Source organism: Acanthopagrus latus, chromosome 22 (genome assembly GCF_904848185.1).
Source record: "Acanthopagrus latus isolate v.2019 chromosome 22, fAcaLat1.1, whole genome shotgun sequence".
NCBI lineage: Eukaryota > Metazoa > Chordata > Actinopteri > Spariformes > Sparidae > Acanthopagrus > Acanthopagrus latus.
The window spans coordinates 5,832,768-5,854,418 of NC_051060.1; the positions used below are offsets into that span (position 1 = coordinate 5,832,768).

The window sequence follows — 21,651 nt, forward strand, 5'->3', positions numbered from 1 at the left end:
ACACAAAACAATTTTTACAACATGATTAAATGATGCAAAGAAATTCAACGAGGGTTGATCAATTATGAAAGCGCTAACATAAAAAAGATCATGTACATGACAGCAATTTACTAAGTAAGTTAACATCACGTGATTAAACAACACGCTGTACAGTACAAATCGTTTTTAAACCTAATGATGCGCTAATTTTCAGTCGTTCCCACAGTACGTAAAGGCAGCATCGACAGGGGGCTTGCGATTGGAGGAGAATCGATAGAGGGGCGTGGTTGATGACTTTGTAACCTCACACGCGCTGCCCAGCTCGTGTGCGTTGACTGTAAACTTTGAACACGAGCTCACTCCGTCAGTGAGCGGCGGACCGTCTGTGCGTCAGCTCTCCAGCGGAACTATCCCGTGCTTCAACAGGAGCTCATCATGTCTCACTAACGGTTTAATTCGGCTGTTTGGTGACACGAGAGGCACATTTTAATACACCTTTGGAGAAATGGAGGCTGTGAGCAAGTGGAGCCCTCAACAAGTGGTGGACTGGATGAGAGGTAAGGCTGCCAGGAGGATCCCTGCTGGGGAAGCTAACGGTCCTGATGTTTACCTTAGCCTCTGTATTTTAGTATGTGGTTTAAACTTATTAAGGAAAGTATGAAGATTTATAATAGTTTCTCAGCTGCTTATTCCTGCCCTGCAAAATGAAACAAATAACATGATATTAAATGGGGCTGGGCAACATCGTGTCTGGGATACTGCTCATGGTATTAGATTTTTGGATACTCCAGATCACGATCGGGCGTTTTCATTTTCTTAATTTAGCAGTGTGTTCTACTTGTTCTAACACTTTGCTTTCCCAGCTTAGTCATTATATCCACATTATTGATTATTATTAATACAAAATCGTGTACATTTCGTGAAAGCACCAATAATCGTCCGCACATTTTGTTGCAATATCGATATCGAGGTATTTTGCTGGAAATATTGTGAAATTATGATATGGCATGACGATATACCAGTCCTGTACTTGGTATTTTTGGGGAGCTGTTAGCTTGTGGTATTGGACATCAGCTGCTTGATTTTGGATATGATGGATTTGCGCCATAATGTGACCTAAACCTTGTATTTTCCTGTTTGTTAAAGCTGCATTTCGGTAAAGTGATGTAATTCTCTACCCACATAGTCATTAAATGTCATTATTGATGATTACTTAGCAAGAAATGTGCTAATATTTTGTGAAAGCACCACTAGTCATTGAAGTGTTCGGGTAAAAAAGTTGTGATGTCTGTTTTTTGTTGATGACAATATTGCTATATTTATTGTGTATTGCAATATTATTTAGAGCCAGACCGATACTGGATATGTTAATGCAATGATAACGGCATTTTAGCCGATATTCTTATACAGAATCTATATATATTTTTTTACATTTATACATTGTAAAATGTGGTTATTGAAGACATATGTAGGTAATGGACGAAGGCTATTTATGGTTTATCATTAAACATAACATAATTGTCCTTAATTTAGCCTTAAACACACGCAACAGTGCAAGAAGTTTGCTTAAAGGACATTGGTCTCAAATTGAGATTCTACTGTAGATCAGGAGCAAACCAAAAAATGAGATTACAAAATCATCAACTGCAAACCATATTTTAGTAGTTTTTACTGTTTTTACTGTTTACATCATTAATGTAATGATGGTCCAATTAAATAAGCGTTGGTGGTGTGTGTGTTTGTGTGTGTGTGTTTGTGTGTGTGTGTGTTAGTAGATTATTGCCTTGTTTACCTTTTTTTTTTTTTTTTTTTTTACTGACAGTCATATTTCTGCCGTCACTGCAGCCGCACAGCTAATGACAAAAAAAATCCTTCTTGAGTAGCAGCTGGATGGGGTGTACACACACACACACATTCATAGCAGCATGTCATTAAGCAATAAACAGGCCTGACCAGTTAACAGTTCAGCCATAAAGTGACACTCAAGCCCATAATTCTGGTTTGATAAAGAGCTGTTTTTAATTGGCAGGAGGTTTGGACAGGCAGCTTCGGGAGGAGATTAATTTCTGCTGCATTTCTTTTTGTACTTCCTGTACATCTTTTGCACTTTCTTCTCCACCGATTATCTTTGTCCCAAATATTTTTCTTAACAACAGTTTGTATCTAATTGCAGTCCTGAGTCTTGCAGTTTCCCTTTTTGAATGATGGCTGCAGACTGAGGACACCTGCTGTTATGGTTCCCCCCCCCATGCAGGCGCAGAAAGTACCAGCTAGTTGGCTGTTGGCTCTGGTCTTTGCGGTGCGTTCGTGTGCAGCATTGGCAGAGACACAGGCGGCATGATTGAAGCGTCTCGTTCATTGTGGAGCTCTTGACAGTCGGCGCTCGACTCTCCTTTTTGTACAAGTTGAATTTACTGTTGTGAGAAAGTGAGCGTCCATTCAGCCCGGTTCTCCTCCGAAAGCACACACACACACACACACACACACACACACAAACACACACACACCATTATACAAGTCATTTAGCAGCAGAGACAATACAGAGCCGAGTGTTGCTGGCGGTCAATAAAGACCCAGACAATCGGAGCTCTTGACAAAGGTCGGCCCCCTGCTGCGTGGAGGGTCAGGAGGTCACCGTGACTCTTTGCCGCGACAGCCATTTAACCACATCTGACCATCAGACTTTTGTTCTGCATGAAAAGAAGGAGGAACGCATGGGGGTCAGTCACATGACCTGGTTGTCTCAATTAGGCGCGTTCTCTCCCAGTGTTTCCTGTCACTCGAGCAGGATGAAGTGTGTTTTATTGAGTCACAATACACTGATAACCTCAATCCGATCGGTGAGGCGATGGGCAGAGATTCAGGTTTCATTTTGAATTTCAGTCTTTGTCAAAGAAACACGAGATGTCATTGATCCAGATCCTGTTGTAATATTTACAGTGTAAGCAGAGCAGGGTGTGTGTGTGTGTGTGTGTGTGTTTACTCACATCGTACGAGTCAAGCAACAGGTTCTTTTCATTGGAAGCTTCAGTCGGTCTCTCTGTGCTTGATGTGGATTGGATCCCGACTGTCACTGAGCCGCTCCAGCTGACCACAAATCCCAGAAACACTTTCTCCAGGAGCAAAACAGACTCCTGGAATAATCCTGGATTGACACTGAAGTTTGAGGCGTATACCAGGGGAGGTGTCGTCAGGGAATACCATGAATTCTTTAGGGGAAGTCAGAGAATATGGGTCAACTTCATAATTTCTTCTGTACAAGACATTTTGACACTTAGTGTACTTAACTACAAAGAACAGCTGATTTATGGAGCCATGTTAATAAATCTGGATGCTTAAGATCTCTGCTAATGCTCGCGACTTTTTTTATTCACAGTTAATCATCAAGAAGACCTTACGGCACGTTATCGAGCAGATTTATGAGAATTTCTTCCATATTCAAGATCTCTGCATGTCCTCGGAGAAGGCTTAAAAATGTTCTTGCTTTCTTGTATGGTGTTTTGTTCTGATGGCCAAATCAAACCATTAGTCTCCTCTGTAATCTTTCAGTTTTGACATCTAATTTTCTTATCAAATTGGCAATAAAATGTCTACAATCTTAAATTGAGCATGAAAAAACAATTTTTATTAGGGCTGCAACAATATTTATCGATTTAATCTATCTATAATTTTTCAGAATAATCTAACCATCACTATTTTATTACTCGTTTAATATATCAACTTGATTTACCCAAAATTACATTTTAAAACCTGAATTCAGACTTATTCAGTCAGAGGGAACACAACAGACATCTCCCTGTGTAGTGTTAAGTTCCAGCCACATCTGTTATGACAAAAACTGATATTTTATGACAAGATGTTGGGACATATCCGAGTCGCATTAGTGATATCAAAACTGGAGATTTTTGATCGGATGGCTGACAAAGGAGAAACCTCTGTTCATGATGGCGTTTTTACATTGAGCGTGAAACCCCCTGGATATTTTCAGTGAGCCGGATGTGTTTGTCGTGACAAAAGCGGACGGGTTTAATGAGATGTTGGGAAGTTTCTGAGTTGCACTAGTGATTGTGGTGTGTGTGTGTGTGTGTGTGTGTGTGTGTGTGTGTGTGTGTGTGTGTGTGTGTGTGTGTGTGTGTGTGTGTGTGTGTGTGTGTGTGTGTGTGTGTGTGTGTGTGTGTGTGTGTGTGTGTGTGTGTTAGAGACCAAGTTGGATTTGTGTCTAAACCTAAACTGACCGGGAGCACAGCACTGTCACAACATAGAGGTGGAAAATGAAGCTTAAAAATTGCAACGTGTGAAAATGCACAGTTTGTTCTGCAGAAACGTACAGTTGCAACATTTATTCTGCAGACTGGGTTGGAGCATTCACTGCCAGCTTTTGATACTTTTCAGTGTTTACGACACATTTCAGTCTGTGCCCAATCAGCTTGCCGGCGTGATCCGAGGCAAACAGATCAGGCACGGTCCGTATTAGTGGTGTAGACTTGATCGTACAGCTGTGGCTCGGAGGTAAACACACACAGCCCAGCGTGTTCAGACACATCCACATACTTCTCTTCTTGTCTGGCAGGTGCAGTCACACATGTCAACATAAATGACGGCAGGCTGGTTGGAGTTGTTTGCTGGCTGCATAAATAAGATGACACATCCAGGTCTCTTAATGAAGGAGTGTGTAGAAATGAAGCCAGTAAACAAGGAGACGGATGCAGCAGCAGCAGCAGCAGCAAGTTGTTTCTGTGCATTATCAAGTTAAGTGGATTAGAAGTTTGACAACCCATATTGTAGATTGTCAAACCCCTGCACATAGTGAACTCTTTCTGCCTTTAACAGGATTGTAATTTCCACTTCATGAAAAGCCAACAGTTTGAAAGTGCTCAGCATATGAACTCAGATTGTTATCGTGTACTTTGACTCTTTGACCCTGTTCCAGTGGAGAGCAGCCAAAACTTTGATCACTGTGCTTTCGGTTTTGGAGAATTTAGTAGAACAAAGACCTTCCTGGCTGCTCTTTCTGTTTTTCAGACGAAGGAAGGAAGGTCGCAGGTCTGTGAGACTGAGAAATATATTTTAACCGCGCTTGTTAAACAATGTGCGATCGATCATTGAAAAGAGGCCCAGGCGGCTGTAAATATCCGTTATCTCTAACCGTATAACCAATTATACAGTCTCAGGTTCACCACAAAGACTGTCACGTTAGAATCCAAATAAGAGCAATTTGAAGGGTGTGATCAAACCTCCACATAATTCTGCGGTTGAGCGGTTAAAGAGGAAAAGGACACGTAGTTTCATTTTTTGTTTTTAGTTGATTTTGACACTCATGGACCAGTATGAAGGCAGCAAGAACTTTTTAAGATTATTGTAAATGCAGTGTTTTGGTCATAAACTCAAACACACAATGTGAAGCAACTGCTCTAAAGACACAGGATGCAGCAGTCAATAAAAGAGCGGTCAAATCAAAAATACCTGAGACAGTTCCCCGAGACAAATCCCTAAGATGAAGCGTGTGGGAAATCAAACTTAATTTTGAATTATTACATTTTTTCCAGTGCACCTGTCTGCTGAGTGTGACTCAAACAGCACTGAATTCATTCTTCTTTGAATTGTCTGTTGTTTGAAATATCTAAAAAATAATAAAGAATGTTGGCCAAAGTGCAATCCGCAGCAAACAAACAATGTAGTTCCTTCAAGCATTCATTGATCCAGTCTTTATTTTAGATAGATAAGATAAATAAAATAAATAAATAAAATCTCTGGCAGAACAAAAAAAAATCAAGTCAGTGAAGATCTTCCTCTTCTGATTAACATTTCCTCCCCAATACTACATGGCGCAACCTGTGCATATAGAGTGGTGTATAAATATATCGAGAAACCTGAAACGGTCTCTTTCTACCCACAATCCTTTGTGTTTTGCTGTAATTGTCTTCCAGTAGATCAGCAAACAATCAAGAGAGCGGTGCTTCCTGTCCTGCCTGCACCTGTCGCTGCAGGATTCACACGAGTGATTTTCCTGTACGACGAGATAACAGAAACTCTTTGGCTCTGCTCTGATAAAGGAGGATCTGAGGTGCACGTGATGAGGCGAGCAGGAGGGCTGCGTATTTGTTCAGTGGGAGGAGAACTCCTGTCATTTCTGTCACACGAGAACATTGTCACCGTGGTCTGATGCAGTCCAGCTGGTAGGGAGAGCTTGAAGTTAAAAACATGGATAAAAAGTCATGTAAACCATATACGTGTAAGTTCAATAAAATACTATAGTAAAGTATATAAAACAGTATTTAACCCAGATCTGACAGTCTTCTCCAGTTGTCAATCTGCTATTTTCAAAGTTCAAATGAACTCAACCTTTAACTGCACTTTTAACTGCAATTACCCGGATGAGAGTGGACTGATTGTCTCCGGAGAGGATTTGTGATCCGGCTGATGCGTTTCTTTCTCGCCGCTCGTCTCCCACCCGAACAATTTGTCTTATCAGTGAAACTGAGTTCACTGAGGGAGCTCGATGAATCAGAGGAAACATCCTGATCCTCTCCGCTCGGCGCCTCTTCCTGCTTTTTTTCCCCTTTCGTGAGGAGTGACCTCAGTGGGTCAATGTACAGCGACGTGTCTACTCCGCTACAGTATCTTTCAGCATTGACAGTAAAACATTCTAATTCTCTATGATAAGAAAATATGTTGATCTCTGGCTGCAACTAACATCTTCCACTTTTTTATATTTCATTTATGTAATTAAACCGATGTCCCTGAATCAAATAAACCCTAGACTCTGAATTGGAGTTACAGAGTGCATAATGAAGTTTTAATATTGTTACATTTTAATGTTATTAAGCCTTAATGATACAAAGATGGGAATTATTCCTGATTAATAGAATTTTGCGATGGTAGTCATGTTTGTAAGTAGAAACAAACCTTCCCATGTCCCTGCTGGAGTGAGTCATGCGTAGTATTTTCTGTGGGAACTGAGCTATGTAATACATCACTGTGATTCACGTACCGCCTCCTTAATCGATTCTAGTAAAACAGACAGGAACAGTTGTTCAACCTGTGTGAGAAATAACGGCTGCAGCAAGCCTCAGAGTCGCGATCAGAACCTGCAGGACTGGTCCGCATGATGTCACAGAGGACGGTGATGTGACGGCAGCGTCGGCTCCAACTGCAGCACAGCAGGACGTATTCACAAGCTGCACCCAGTTTTATCAGTGGAGTGAGCGAAGGAGAAGTTGAAGTCGAAACATTTTGGAAAATGAATTTTCTTTTGCAAAAGTCAGATCCCGCTCATGTCTGTATACGAAGTGTGAGGCTACCTCCAGCAGCATGCTAACTTAGCTTAGCACAGAGACTGGAAAACGTGAAGCTTCATATTAAGTGCTCATACTCAAGATTGGTATCAGTCTTCTCATCTAACCGCCAGTCGGAAAGCAAATAAGCATATTTCCGCAAACTCTCCCTTAACTGAAATATGGCTGATGTCCTTGAAAAACGCCCGATTTCCAACATAATCCTGTTGTTTCATCCAAACAATCATTCATTTAAACCAGAAATCTTTTATTTTTTATTTTTTCAAAAGAAGTGATCCCTTCATCTACATGTTTTACAACTTTTATTTTTCGTCACTGCAGTTATAGAAACATTTAGAAGTGATGATAACAGCTTTGAGCCTTTCGTTTTAGGTTCTCTGACAGTGCCTGAAAATGAAATCTGATTTCTCTACAAACACTGTGTAACATTATAGCACCTCCCCACCTGGCACAGTTTGACAGTTTTATAACCTTTTAATTTAGACGGTTATTGTAATTCCCCCACATTGCAGCAGATTGGCACATCGGTCTGAGCTGTTGGATCAGTTTAGCTCGGCTCTAAACAGTGAACTCCCCACAATTCCTGTTTGTTTGATTTCATAAGTCTGCTGGGCCTCAAGGAAATCCTTTTTCCTCTTGAACAGTGTTTGTTCAACAGTGTGTTCCCCCCGCTGCCTTGCACCAGTGAAATGAATGGCCAGGGTGTGAGTGTGTGCGTGTGTGTGTGTGTGATATAGTGAAGGGTTTATAGAGGCCCAGTGAAGCTATGAATAGCCTCAGTGCTCTTTTGCCACTTTTCCTCTCAGCTCTCCACCCTTGTCCTGTTGTGATGGAGGTGGGGTAAATATTCCTTTTGTTGCCCCCAGCTGGGCCTTGTCGGGCGCGAAGTCCGTCTTTGTGCTTCAACACGTGCCATTTGTTGTAGCGAATTCAGTTCCACTGAGCAGGGAAATGTAATTGGGCAGTTTGATCTCATCTGGGCACTTTGCGTTAAAATCGGCAACAAAAAAAATCAAGCTAAAATGTCAAAATTACAGTTGTGATGTTTTATGCCCTGATTTGAATATAGTTGGAGTTTCAAATAAGATGAGAAATAATCCTTCTGTTGTTTCCTTTCTAGCTTTTGAATAAAAAAAACAAATCAGATCAAGAATGAATTAACCAGATCAATTGGATAAAAATGTAGAATTCTGAACTTTATTAACCAACTTTATCCAAGTAACAACTGATATAAACAAATAAACATTTGTGTATATGTAAAAACAGTGCAAGTTAAATTATAGTAGTAAGTATACAACATTGTGAACATGAAATAAAAGACATCACAGACCTTTTTAGTGACCATTCTTTACAGATTGATAATTGGATTAGTTGAATCGACAGAAAACCAAAACAAAAAATGTTAAGTTATGTTATTTATGTTCCTCATCAAAGATCAATTATTTCACCCACCCACAGCCCATCCCCTATTCGTCAGAATGATTCTACATTGTCAGATCAGAGGACTAAGATACGCTCACCACATAACTCACACAGAGACCCACCGCAGCCTTCCTCCAGTTAAATAGAGTATTTAGCTCATGTATGGTTAAACGGAGTCGTTGTCATCATCTTTATTTGTTATTGATCACTCTCACAGGCAAACTCCCTGTGGACTGATGGGACTGTCAGTAGCTGTGCTGGGTCGCTTGTATCCATGATGCCTCCAGCCGATCAATGAGGAGAGGGCACAATCTGCGCACATGGATTTACAAATCCGAGCGCACGGATTTCAACATCCGTTTTTCTTGATACCATGTGGCCCCAGGGGGATAAGGATAACACCAAACCATCTGCAGTGTGGTTTCTGTGTGTCGGCCCGTCTGTGGTTGGTCATTAATTCAATTTTAATGTCATTTTTTCTTTAACTTCTACTTTTAACTGTTGATTGAAAGTTCATATCGCCGCTTTGTTTGGATAAAAAAGACATCTGATGGTGTCACCATTTAAATTAAATGATTAATCAAGAAATCAAACTGCAGATTAATCAATAATTGAAATAATCATTAGTTGCAGCCCTTTTTTCACTGGTAAATATGATGAATATCTGATGTCAGATGTTGTCTTTCGGTGAGAAGGATTTGTGACGTCCTGTCATATCTCGAACACGTAGGTCGAACACGTTGTTTGTTTAGATCTTTGTGACAAATGATTAACTGGACTGTTTATGAGAGCTGGAGTTTCTCCTGCAGCTCCTTTTACCGGCTTCCTCACGTGTTTGACTGGAGCCCGATCGCTCACCCACTTTATCATCAGCAGGCCTTATAAATACTTTGAGTTGCTGTCAGGCAGGAATTCAGGATATGGATAGTAACTGTAACCATGTCAACAAGGTCCAGAGTTGTACAGTAGTAAAAGAGAGACTTTCTTCTCTGTGATTGTAGGACTTGATAACAAAACTGCAATACAATAGCTCAAAAGTGTCGAGATGTGTTAATCTGTATAAGCCACATATAACAGATATAACAACGTTTAATTTCAAATAATTTGGCGATCGTCGTAACATGTTGATCTGTTAACACGTGCGTGCAGGATTTTCCGTATTATACTCTGTGTACTTTGGCAGATCATTAAGTCCATTACAGTGTGTTAAGTAATCCCCCTGTTATACAGCTGAACAAGATCGTTTTCATCCTGTGTGTGTTTGTGATGGATGAAGCTGCAGTAGAAGAAGAAAAAATGTCAATCAATTGGTTCCAGCTTCTTATAAGTGAGCATCCTCTGTTTTCCCTTGTCATCTATGACAGTAAATGACGAGTCTTTTGGTTTTGGATAATAAAATGAATCAGTAGTTACAGCCCTAACTTACATAACTATAACCAAGACAATAAGTCATTGTATTGATATGCTGATAAACACTATCATATGCAAGTATCGAGTATTCTGAGTTATGTATCAAGCAAGATATGACAAATATTCCCTAGTTTAATCTTTATAAAATGTAACAGTATACTGTGTTTATATTGTTGTAAATCAGATATCTATCAGACAACCATTACACGATTTGATAGCTAAAATAATCTGAGGATTTATTGATAGTGTAGATAAGCGTTAGTTGCTGCCCTCGTGTTTGTTATCCTGCATCGTCAGTATCATTCTTTATCAGGGCAGTATTACGATCAGCAGACAGACATGCAGGTGTCAGTGCATCTTCGACCAACTGCATAAATATCGTATACCACAGATTATTCAGCAGGTGTAATATCAGCTGATATCAGATATTCATAATCTAATAGTATTCGCATTAGCTGGGCGAAGCAGTGACTGTGTCTAGACTTTTTGTTTTGAGGTGAAGCAGTGGTTTTGTCGCTGCGGTAAGAAGTGAAACTCTCTCACCCCACTGCTGTCGGTCTGTACACAGAGAGTTTCCCACCGGCAGCTGAATGACTGGAGGGCAGAGGCCTCGAGGCGTCTGCAAACATCAGACTGGTCGGAGACGAGACCACAGGCAGAGAAATGAACTTTTGTTACATCGGCGCTAAAGACAACTGTGGAAACTGGGCTTCTGGAAATGTAGTTCCTTGGGGTAAAAGTCTCACCGATCTGTCACCGGCTTTGTCTCGAGATAGTGTCGGTATGATCAAAAAACTCGCAACGGACGTCAGTGACGAAGTCGTCAGGTCGAGATTATCTGTGGACTTTCATCAGTCCCCGTGTGTTTTCACGTTGAATCAGATTTATTCTGTCAACAAACAGGTCGGTTTCAAAGTGCTCTACAAAGAGCAACTGAAGGCCAACGCTCCAGATTCAAACAGAATCTGGAGCTCCGGGCTGAACTGTGCTGTGATGTTGAACCCTCAGAGCTGATTAGATTTAGGTGTAAAGGTTTTTGTGGTAAATCAGAGGGTGAGCAATGGTTCTACTGTAAATAAATGATGTATAATGATATATAATAATATGATAATTATTCATAAGTTTTGGAAAGCTTTGAAATACAGGAAGTGATTACCAGAAAGAAACACGCTCTAAAAAATAGAATCTTCAATGATTATTCTAGTAATCATTGCCGTTGCTGTTCTTAACAGAAGTTTATTTGGCTTTAGGATTTAGCAGTCATTGAGAAACACAAATGTGCTGAGCTACTCAGTCAGTCTATATTCTGTCATTAAAATTGTGAGCATAAAAGAACATTTCACAGTAACGGGTTGTTTTTAATTGGTTTGCGCCGTGCAGATTAGCGCGTTTGAATTAGAATGCTTCTTTAATCGTTTCTGTTCGAGAGGCGTCTCTGAAGCCAGAATCCGCTCAGCAGTATTTCAGCGCCGTGATCCCGGCTCGATCCTCGCCATCTGCCAGACGCTTGAAGTTGCTTCACCCAGTGCCAACCCGACTTCAATGCTCAAAACGTGGAATGAGAAAAATGTCTCAACTGTCTTTTTATTTCTCACGAGAACATTGGATCCAGCTCTGGATGTTGGGACCGTGCCAGACCCAGGAGGTGTTTATATTTTATATTTGCTTATGCACTTTTTTCTTCAGGTTGGATCACGTATCTTGCACTTACATGGCTTACATTATGTCTTTATACATATTTTTAAACCAAATTGAAAGCAGGGTTACCAGCGGAGGGTTCGCTTTTATTTGTTTTTACAAATCTGGACCTTCTGCTCGTGTTGAATGAATAATCACGCGTAAAGACCCAACAGAAGCTCAGCTCTGCTTGTCAGGGGTTCTGTTCTCTGTGGGGAGGCTCGGACTGCCGTTGTCATGCTTTCATTAGCAGGTGATTTGGCTGTCGCGTGACATTTAGCCGGCCCTGCTGCGCGGCTGAGAGATTATCGGCCTCCTCGGGTGTCAGTAATGTGATCCAGGCTGTCGCCAACACATTCCTGTTCACCACAAACTCTCGCCAGCCGCCGTCCAACTCTGACAGACAACAATGAAAGGACTTCTTTGAAATATTTTCCACAATTTCACCATTAAGGGGTGTGTTCCAGGCAGGGACTATGTCATATAAGTGTAAAACTGGGTATTCTACTAGGAACATGCCGAAGCAGAACATTTTTTTTCCTCGCATCACTAATCTGTTGTTGCAGCTCAACTCAAGCAGAAACCAAAACAAACTAGGAAAGAAGATCTTCAGTGTGGAGGTTCAAGGCTGCCGACATTAATCAATCAATTAGTCGTTTTTTTTTCATTTGCCATCCCATCTTGCCTTTTTGCATGATGTGTGACAAAACTGAAACTGTGTTGGGATTAAGATAGAAAATATATATATGTTTAGATGCAAGGATGCGTTTTCAAAGTTATGATTTAATGAATGAATGAATTAATTTCATGAGGATGCCTTCTGAATGAGACGATTGGCTATGGAAAGACGCTCCACTATAGTCTGGTGGTACATACTTTACTTTGTTTCACCATCATATCACCCTCATATCACAGTTATTGATGCACACACTAGCCAGATCAAGATCTATACAATAGTAGGCGCTGCTTGTTCCGTTTTTGTCCACAGGGGCCGCCAGAATCAACCAAAAATGAAATATACTTGTGCCTGCTTTAAATGTTTACTTTATCGATCAGTAATTACTTGTTTGTAGCTATACACTGATTCCATAGAATGCTTCAACTAATATGTGATTTCATGATCACATGATGCCTATTATTTTCTCAATTTATTGCTAAATGTTAGTTTTTTTCCCATCAAAATCCAAGTTTGCTTAAAAGTTTGGTCCAGTAGTTTTTGTGTAATCCTGCTGACAAACCAACCAACAAAAGAAAAAAAAAAGAAAAAAAAAGACACCGATGAAAACATAACCTTCTTGGCTGAGGTAATAATGAAAACTGTCCATCACAAGTTCCCATAGCCTGGGGATTCAACGTTTTTTTTTTTTTTTTTTAAGAGTCCCGAAACTACAAATACACATTTTAGTTCCATACTGTATAAGACATAAAAAAGCCAGAACATTTACACTTGTGCAGCAATGACCAGATATATTTCTTTATAGATGACTTAAAAACTGTTAGTTTATTCAGTTCATCTGTTAATTGACAAATCCTCTCAGCTCTAGAGACAGGTGGTTTATTTGTTACCCTGACTTTAGCACTGGTTGCTAAAAACAAAGAACTGAATGAACGAAAATCCTCTCTGTATTGTGGTAAGTCTCACAAAAAGAGTCTCGGGGTGTGTTGCCGTTGATGCGTGTCGGTGTCAGAGGTGTGGGCTGGTGAAAGCTCTGAGGTGTCACATCAGCAGTTAGTTAAGGAGGAATTTCTCCTCCCTGCTGGCAGCCTGAGTGTCGGCCATCTGTCGCTCTGTGTGTCCGTCTGAACGCAAACAGGAGGGAGAGCTTCTCTGGGACACTTTAATGACCACATGCAGGGGCAGTTGTTTTTCTTCTCCACTGTTCACACCAGCTCAGGGCATTTTGTTGGACAACTGATGTCCGGCCCAGTTCTTCAGGGCCTAACAACATCTGCCATTTGGCGGACAAGCGTTCTCAAACATGCGTGTATTTTTAGTCCAGGATAACACCAAACCATCTGCGGTGTGGTTTGTGTTTGTTGGTCTGTCTGTAGTTGGTTGGTCAATCTTCTACTTCACCTGGTATTTGAGGAATCTTAATTTTGGATGGAGGTGGACACAATAACAAAGGACTCAACAAAACAGTACCTTTCATTATTTTTACTTTTGAATGATCTCAAAAATTTTATTCAACCAACATTCATTTCACAATTGAGAACTTTTAAGGGTAGATTTTCAATCAGTTTTCTGTCAGTTCGATTAATCCACAAACCATTTCACTTGCAGACGCAACGCATTTTTTTACAAACCAAACACATCCTGCCACCGCCCGTTCTGTCCTCTGGTTCTGACTCGTGTCATGTGGTGGATGGTGGTTGATGATCCTCCATTGATTCTGCGGTGGGAAACCTTTTATCTGATCTCCCGCCGCTGCCTTTCACACAGAGGTCAGAGGTTATAGTTCAGGGTTGAGAACAGAGTGGCGCCGCCATAGCTAGTGGCGTCTCGCTCAAGGTCAGATGGGGTCACAGGGATTGAAGGTGGGATCCTGCGAGCCCAGAATGGTCAACCCTGTCTCCTAGAAATAGTTTTTATGTACTATCAAATTGTTCTTATATTTATGAAGTTATAGTTATATAGAGTCCAGGATTCATTTCCAGACCGGTCTGTTAAATTGAAGTTCAAAAGAGACAATGATCGTCCTCTAACATGTGGATAGAAATTGCAAGATTGCTTTTTTTTTTTTGTCAGCAAACATTTCACAGATATGTTCAGTAAAGACATTTTTGCAACTTGCCATGTACGTTCATTAACATTTCCTCATTATATGAAGAGAAAATGAAATTCATCTGCCTCTGTGTTTCCCTCAAAACATATTTGCGGGATGAATTTATTAAAAGGACAAAAATATGTAAACATTAATGCTTTTGATGTTGATGGATTGCAGACAGCTTAGTTGATGTACTTGGCATTGAAATCTCTTCAAATATTAGTTGAAATTCTATAAAGACATTATATGTCAGTTACTTTACCCTCCAATAGGAGCTGCTTAAAGCCAACCAATTTAGAAATATGGAGTTGGTAATTCAGGTTCTGAAACTAAACTTTTACAAACAGTCAAATGTAGTACAGTTGATGATGATGGATGCTTGGGGTCAAAGGACTGTCTGTCTGTATAAACTTGGACCGATCCTGAGCTGAGGTGTGGTGAGGTGGACGGACGGTGTGAGCTGTTAGCCGTCACGTTGATGGATCAGCAGGAAGAGTCAATAAGTGAATGTTGACTCAGCAGCTCTGTTTGCTGTCAGACTTGAATGGATCATAACAGAGCTGACGTTCACTGAAACTCAGACGCTGAGCGGGAACTCTGTTTTAGTTCTGTTTGCCCTTTCTTACATATACAGTATTTGTCATCTTCTTTATCATATGCATTCATCACAAAGTATTCAGATCAACTAGAGCATGTGTTCCTATTCCCTCAGGTCTGGACGACAGCCTGCAGCAGTACATCCCGTCCTTCCAGCAGCAGCAGGTGGACGGGGAGAAGCTGCTCAGGATGACCCACCAGGAGCTGCTGTCTCTGGGCGTGTCGCGGGTCGGACACCAGGAGCTCGTGCTGGAGGCCGTGGATCTCCTCTGCGCTCTGGTCAGTAACACCAGTCGGTGTGCTGCAGGTGATCTTAAGCTACATGGGCTCGGTTCGTCTGACTAGCGTGTTTTAGCTAACAGTCAACAACCAGCGACTCCCAGAGCTTCCTGGGTGAGACCTACAGTTCAGTTCGCACATGCTGCGATACAGACAGACGTCCTGAACTAAATCCAAACAGCTGTTTTCTGTTACAACCAAAAACGTTGCCAGAGGAAGCTTCACACACCTCAGGTTTCAGCCAGTTGTCTGACTTCTTTGGAGTTCAGAATTCACCTAAACTCCTTTTATCAGTCACCTGCAGTCAGTTGAGTCATGTTGTACCACTATATGCTACATGCTGTAGTCACATTAAAGTGTAAAGGGTCATTCCACTGTTTTTACAGTGGCAGAATACATGCACAAGACCAGAATTTAAACATAATGACTCCGTTTGAGGCTAATTAACTGAGAGTACGATCTATCCAGGACTACCAGTCTTCATCTGTCAATGTCTATTAAAGTTCAACAGCTGCAGAGTAGCAACATATTCTCCAAACGTGTGAATTTGCCAGTCACATGGTAGCTGATAGCTGTGGTTTATACTGGCTCTGGCTCTCGTGCCAGAGAATGTGCTGATGTAAATAAAATGCACACTGTTAAATCTTTATCGGATATGGCAACACGCCCCCACACTGCTGGCTTTAATACCTCTACACTGTAAAACAAAACGACGTGAGATAACAATCCTTAACACCGACGGGATGAACTGAGAAAAACTAGACTGAAAAAAAAGAAAATGAAAAATTGATATCCACATTTTATATTGACAGCAATAAAACATGGCGTCCTGCTGTGACACTTGCTATATTTTGCTAAAATGGCAAAAAAAAGAGGAAAAAAGGCAAACGTTTTAAACCGATGATTTTGAGGTACAGTGTTTGACCTCAGCTGAGGCCGACCTCCCATGACGAGAGCAAAACATTTGTTTTTTAGTCTGAAACAGTTAAAGTGTTGACCCGCAGACAGAAGCCCTCAGTCAGCTGTTTATGAGCTCTGTCTGTCTGTGTCACAGTGAAAAGGAGGATTTACAGTCAGCGCTGAGGTTTACTGGTGCGACTGGGATGAATGGTGTCCAGCAGCCTTTTAAAATGGAGCCTGACACTCCGCTGACAAACAGTGGAAATAAAAGGACGACTGACTGCAGCAATGAGGCAGTCACTGTGTGAAGCTGTGTTACTGAAGATCTGTAAAGCATTTGTTCTTACTTAAAATAGGAATCAATGAGATGTTTATTTCAAGATATTTGTTTAAATATCGGATTAGAAAGATGTTCATTGCAGTGTGGGATTCATCCAGAGAGTGTCAGTCATTTAACCAGTAAGTGGAAAATGCAGTAATTAGTTGAGATAAGTTCAATTCTGATGTGACTCAGCTGGTTGGAAATAAAATGGGGACGTTATCTTGAAGTAAAGCAGATCAGCTCCAGCAGTTCTGGTTCCTACTGGGTGTGCAGGCAGAGAGAAGAGCTCCAGTTTGAACTTTAGTTTAGTTCAGTGGCTTCCCAGCGATCCCTCCTCAGGGCCAACATTTCTGCTTTGTCATGAAGCCATGGACCACACATTGCATTTTACTTTGATTTGCTTTTCTCTCTGCTGCTCATCCTGTTCAGTCGTCCCCAGTGCGCACTGAGCAAGAAGCGAGGTCAACCTAAAAAACACCTAGAGTTTGCAGTACATTGTGTACATTATAAACTATTTGACCCATATCCCATGGCCCTCCTCAGTAAATAGAAAGTATAGAATTTTATTCATGTGACAACATGCAGTCGAGGAGAGATCACACCCCCTTGTCCCTGCTGTTGATGAATAGAGATGAACTAAATCAAAGAACAGGGTCATGAATAGATTGTTCATCAGCAGCAGCTCAACTGTTTCAGGGAGAGTTTTCCTGTCGGTCTGAATTGAAGGTCAGTTGACGTGTTGTGGATATTTTTTGCAGCGCAGAGTTTACTGTTCTCTGGTGTGGAGCAGGAAACAGATGTGACCCCTCCCACCTGTCAGAGAGACCCCCCCACCCTTCCCCTGACACACACACACACACACACACACACACACACACACACACACACACACACACACACACACACACACACACACACACCGAGAGCCGTTGTAGTTTTGTTCCAGCAGCAGTTTCCGTTGGCTGTCGGTGATCAGCAGAGACTCTTTCTCTGCTCTGACTTCACTTTTCCAGACACCATAAGTGTGTTATCACAGACTGAAGAACAGGCAAACTCATCTGAAGATGTCGCCTTTGATTCTGAACAGTCTTTTTTATTATTATCTGACATTTAATAAACTAAACAAAACACAGTCAGGACGTTAATCAGTGATTAAAAATAATTTGTAGCTGCAGCTCCATAGGAGAGTTTCTGTTCAGCAGCGTGACTTCAGTTTTTTGATGCAAAAGCTTTTATTTTTGATATAGATTTTTTTAGTTAATTGAAGGCAAGACTCCCATGTGTCTGAGGTTTAACTTCATTTCGGAGCTCTCCTCTGATTGACATATCTGCTGCTGGCGGGTTGAGATCATCTTACTTCAAACATGGTTTTAAGTTTGACCTGAAACATGATTATAACTCCTGTCATGTTCTGTTCAGGTGGATTTCAAACTTTTTTTTTTTTTTAAATTTTTTGTATTTTACAGCGCAGTCAGTTGACAGGTGGAGCGTCAGTTTGGCTGCAGATGTTTTGATTGGCTCAACGCCTCAAACATCTGAGCTGCCTGAGGCAAGCCAGCGTGTTCACACGTCAGCTGACAGAATAAATCACAGATCAGTTAAGACGAGAAGAGGAATTTTAATCAGCTGCAAGTTATTGATAAGTTTGAAAAATGTGGAAAAATGCGTCCTGATGCACACATGATTTCACATGTTGTGTGCTGTCAGACCCCGGGGAGCTTGTGCACCCTAACATTTGCTGCTTGGTTGATTAACTGATCAACTGATTCATGTAAAAAGAATCTTAAGGAAAGCATGAATGAGATGTTTCAGCTGCAGCTCTCTCTACTCTGACTTTGTTGAAGAAAAAAAAAAAAGTTTTTTTTGTTTTGCTCATATGTAACTATAGTAACCAATGAGTCCTTATTGAACATTCATATGTGTCACAATTATTGATTATCATTAGTGTTTTGCTTCAGTAAACCATGAAATGGCGCTCTTTGGGTCTAGGTTGTGTGAGGTTATAGTCAGACCATCTCCATGGTGACTGGTCTGTAGGAATGTGTGTGTGTGTGTGTTGGGGGGATGTTGATTGGTTGTCATGAAAGTCTCTACCCATCAGTCCTGTGTCTGACGTGAAGGCTGTTATTTTCCTGAGCAGAGCTCATCGGGGTTGTTGTTGTTTCTCTTAATCTTATGTAGAACTTAACCTCAGCAAATGATACAGATCATTTTTTCACAACAGCAGTTTATTCAGTCATGAAAACATAGAGAGTTTGTTTATTAAGTTGGTTTAAGCAGAATAAAATCAGTCAATGAAAATCTGATTTAAAATGTCTGCCCCAAAACTATATAGTGCTCCTTTAACTAAGCGAGCAGTTTAAGGGATATAGGATGTATAAGCTGATTAGAGCATTGCCAAAATTATCTCAGCGCCTCAGGGCAGTTGGAGCTTTACAGAAGCAGCACTTTCAAATCAGCTATAAAGAAAAAAAGCTGTCTATAACTGGCCCAGCAATAATAAGCTTTATTTATATAGCACTTTTGAAAACAGAGCTCACAAAGTGCTTTGACAGTCAAGCAAAAGCAGGAAACTCAGGAAGACAGTATTAAGGAACAAGCACTCAACAGTGGAGCCAAACCCAAGGAAGCCTCGTCTAAGGTGACTCACAACACAAAAAAGTCAATATGAGTCATAATAAGTCAAAGGAATAAACACAATAAAACAGGCAAAATCACAGAAAAAGCAATGCAAAATATAAACAAATAAAAGAATAGAAACAATAAAGGAATTATTAATAATAAGCAGTATTTATATAGCACCTTTCATACAGGGGGTTTAAATCAAAATGCTTTACAATAAAGCAAGGAAACAAATTAAAACAGGCAAATTAAAACAATGCTATGCATTAAAACTGAGCAATCAAATGAATAAGCAAAGATTGGTATGCTAAGGACAATAAGATACGCAGGCCTGGACTGAACAGGAGAATTCCCAGTGGCTGGCTGATTGACCTGGAGGGTCAAATACTAAATGAAATGGGTCAATTTCAGAGAAAACAACACAGGGGAGCTACATTCCCTTACTATTTTGGGATAATAGTTCAGGATGGCAGTGTAACCAGTCTACCCCTGAAGATATGGTAAAGAATAAAAAGAAACACAACTAAAGAATGACAGTTAGTTAGAGGAGCACTTAGTATCCCACTGGTACATGATAGAAGATCAAGGCAGCAACATTGATTTCACAGCTACCAGTAATATTCACCCTGCAGCTTTAACATATAAGATTCCTGTATATTAATAATGTGTTGATGATGTTTAAAATGAGCATCTATGTCGTGTTTGTGTTTGTGTTGGGACAGAACTACGGTGTGGAGTCGGACAACCTGAAGACTCTGGTGGGGAAGATGAGAGCGGCGCACCACAGCCTGAACAGCGCCGTGTCGCAGCGCAGGAAGAACCCAGCCTACCACAGCAAGATCTCCCATCAGCCCTCCAACGAATTCCTGACCGCCGTGGTCGAGCTGATCGGGGCCGCCAAGAGTCTGCTGGCCTGGCTCGACAGGTGAGACGCGCTCAGTTCACAGATACCATTTGTACAGGCTCCTCCGTTTAACTTTCAGAGAAAAGCCACTGTCCAAAGTTGAGCATTTAATTCAAATGCATTATATTAATTTAGACACTTTCTGTATATGTATAAACCATCCAAGATTGTTCTAAAGATCACTGACTATCCCAGATATTTGTTAATTAAATTCAGGACAAAGAGAAAGAGAAAACAGGACACGTGTTGTTTCTACATAATGTTTTTGTATTTAAAGCATTTAGTTATTTTATGCATTTGCACCAAAAAACCATTATGCATTAAAGGAGCCAAAAGAATTGTGTTTGCGAGATTTACAAAACTCCAGAAAGGGTCATAAAGACACCTCGTCAGAAGAGGAAGTAAATTCTAAATGTGTTAATAAAAAAAAAAACCACTTGGCGAGTTCGGCATCGAGAGAAAACACCACATTTGTGTGACGATGAAGCCAGTGAGGGTTTTATGGTCCAGTAGGTGTGTCAGAGGAAAACAAAGCGGTGGTAAAAGAGCAGCCTCTCACACACTCTCCCTGCCTCACACTCGCGGTTGTTAGCGCCGGTCCTCGTTAACACGCGTGCTGTCTGTCGGCTTCTCGACTCGTTCGGCTTTTTTTTTCCCAGCTTGTATCAGCTTGAACAACATTCCTGCTCGCTGCAGCTGTTAAACGCTGTCAAGTCACTGCACCGACGCTCGCAACGCACCTGACATCTGTCGTGTGTCCGATCACTCAAACGCTCCTCGAGGTGAAGTCGTTTCACTGAATCTGAATCTCGTATCGCCTCCATACCATTTAGAATCTGGACGATTGCTTGAACAAAAACTTCAGGTCCAGTTGAGATCTGCAGCTTTTGGTGGCCGCAACTTTAAAGAGACATGAGCAGCAGAAGATAATGAAAGATGGTTATGTTAAGCACAAACATGACTTGATTAGAGTAAGGAAAAGGTCATATTTTGGCTTGAAATACCTCGTTTTGTCGCCACAGATACAGCTGGAAAATGTTTGGTCAAATATATTCACACTTTCAAGTTTCACACTTAGACTCTAGTTTGGCAGACATCCCGTCAAAAATATCAGTTATGTTGCCACAAACCATTAAAAAAAAAAAAAAAAAAGTGTCCCGATGTCTCCTCGAAAAACATTTAGTGGTTTCACACCAATAGATGTTGAAATGCAGTCTCCAACAGTGGTCTCTCATTTGCAGTCGTCTCATCAAAAATATCCAGTTTTGTTGCCACAAACCAGCTGGAAAATGTCTCCTTGTCTCGTTAAAACGCTGCGTCCAACAGTGGTCTCTGGCATCGTCAAAAATATTGGTAAATGTTTTTTTGTTTTGTTTTTTTTTAATACCAAATCTAACCTGATATCCAGAGGTTTTGAAAAACAGTCTCAAACAGCACACATATCCAGTTTTGTTGCCACAAAACTGTCTGAGAAAT

The 21,651-nt window shown here is 40.9% G+C and overlaps 1 protein-coding gene across 1 annotated transcript in view; it reads left to right on the top strand.

The window, feature by feature from the left end:
- The first annotated feature begins 320 nt into the window (after positions 1–320).
- cnksr3 (cnksr family member 3) overlaps positions 321–21,651 on the top strand; it is a 35,628-nt gene continuing 14,297 nt past the window's right edge. The window contains exons 1-3 of the mRNA XM_037085550.1: positions 321–536; positions 15,264–15,427; positions 19,994–20,196. Of these exons, the coding sequence (XP_036941445.1) occupies positions 485–536; positions 15,264–15,427; positions 19,994–20,196 (419 nt within the window). The 5' untranslated portion in view covers positions 321–484. The remainder of the gene's footprint in view (positions 537–15,263; positions 15,428–19,993; positions 20,197–21,651) is intronic.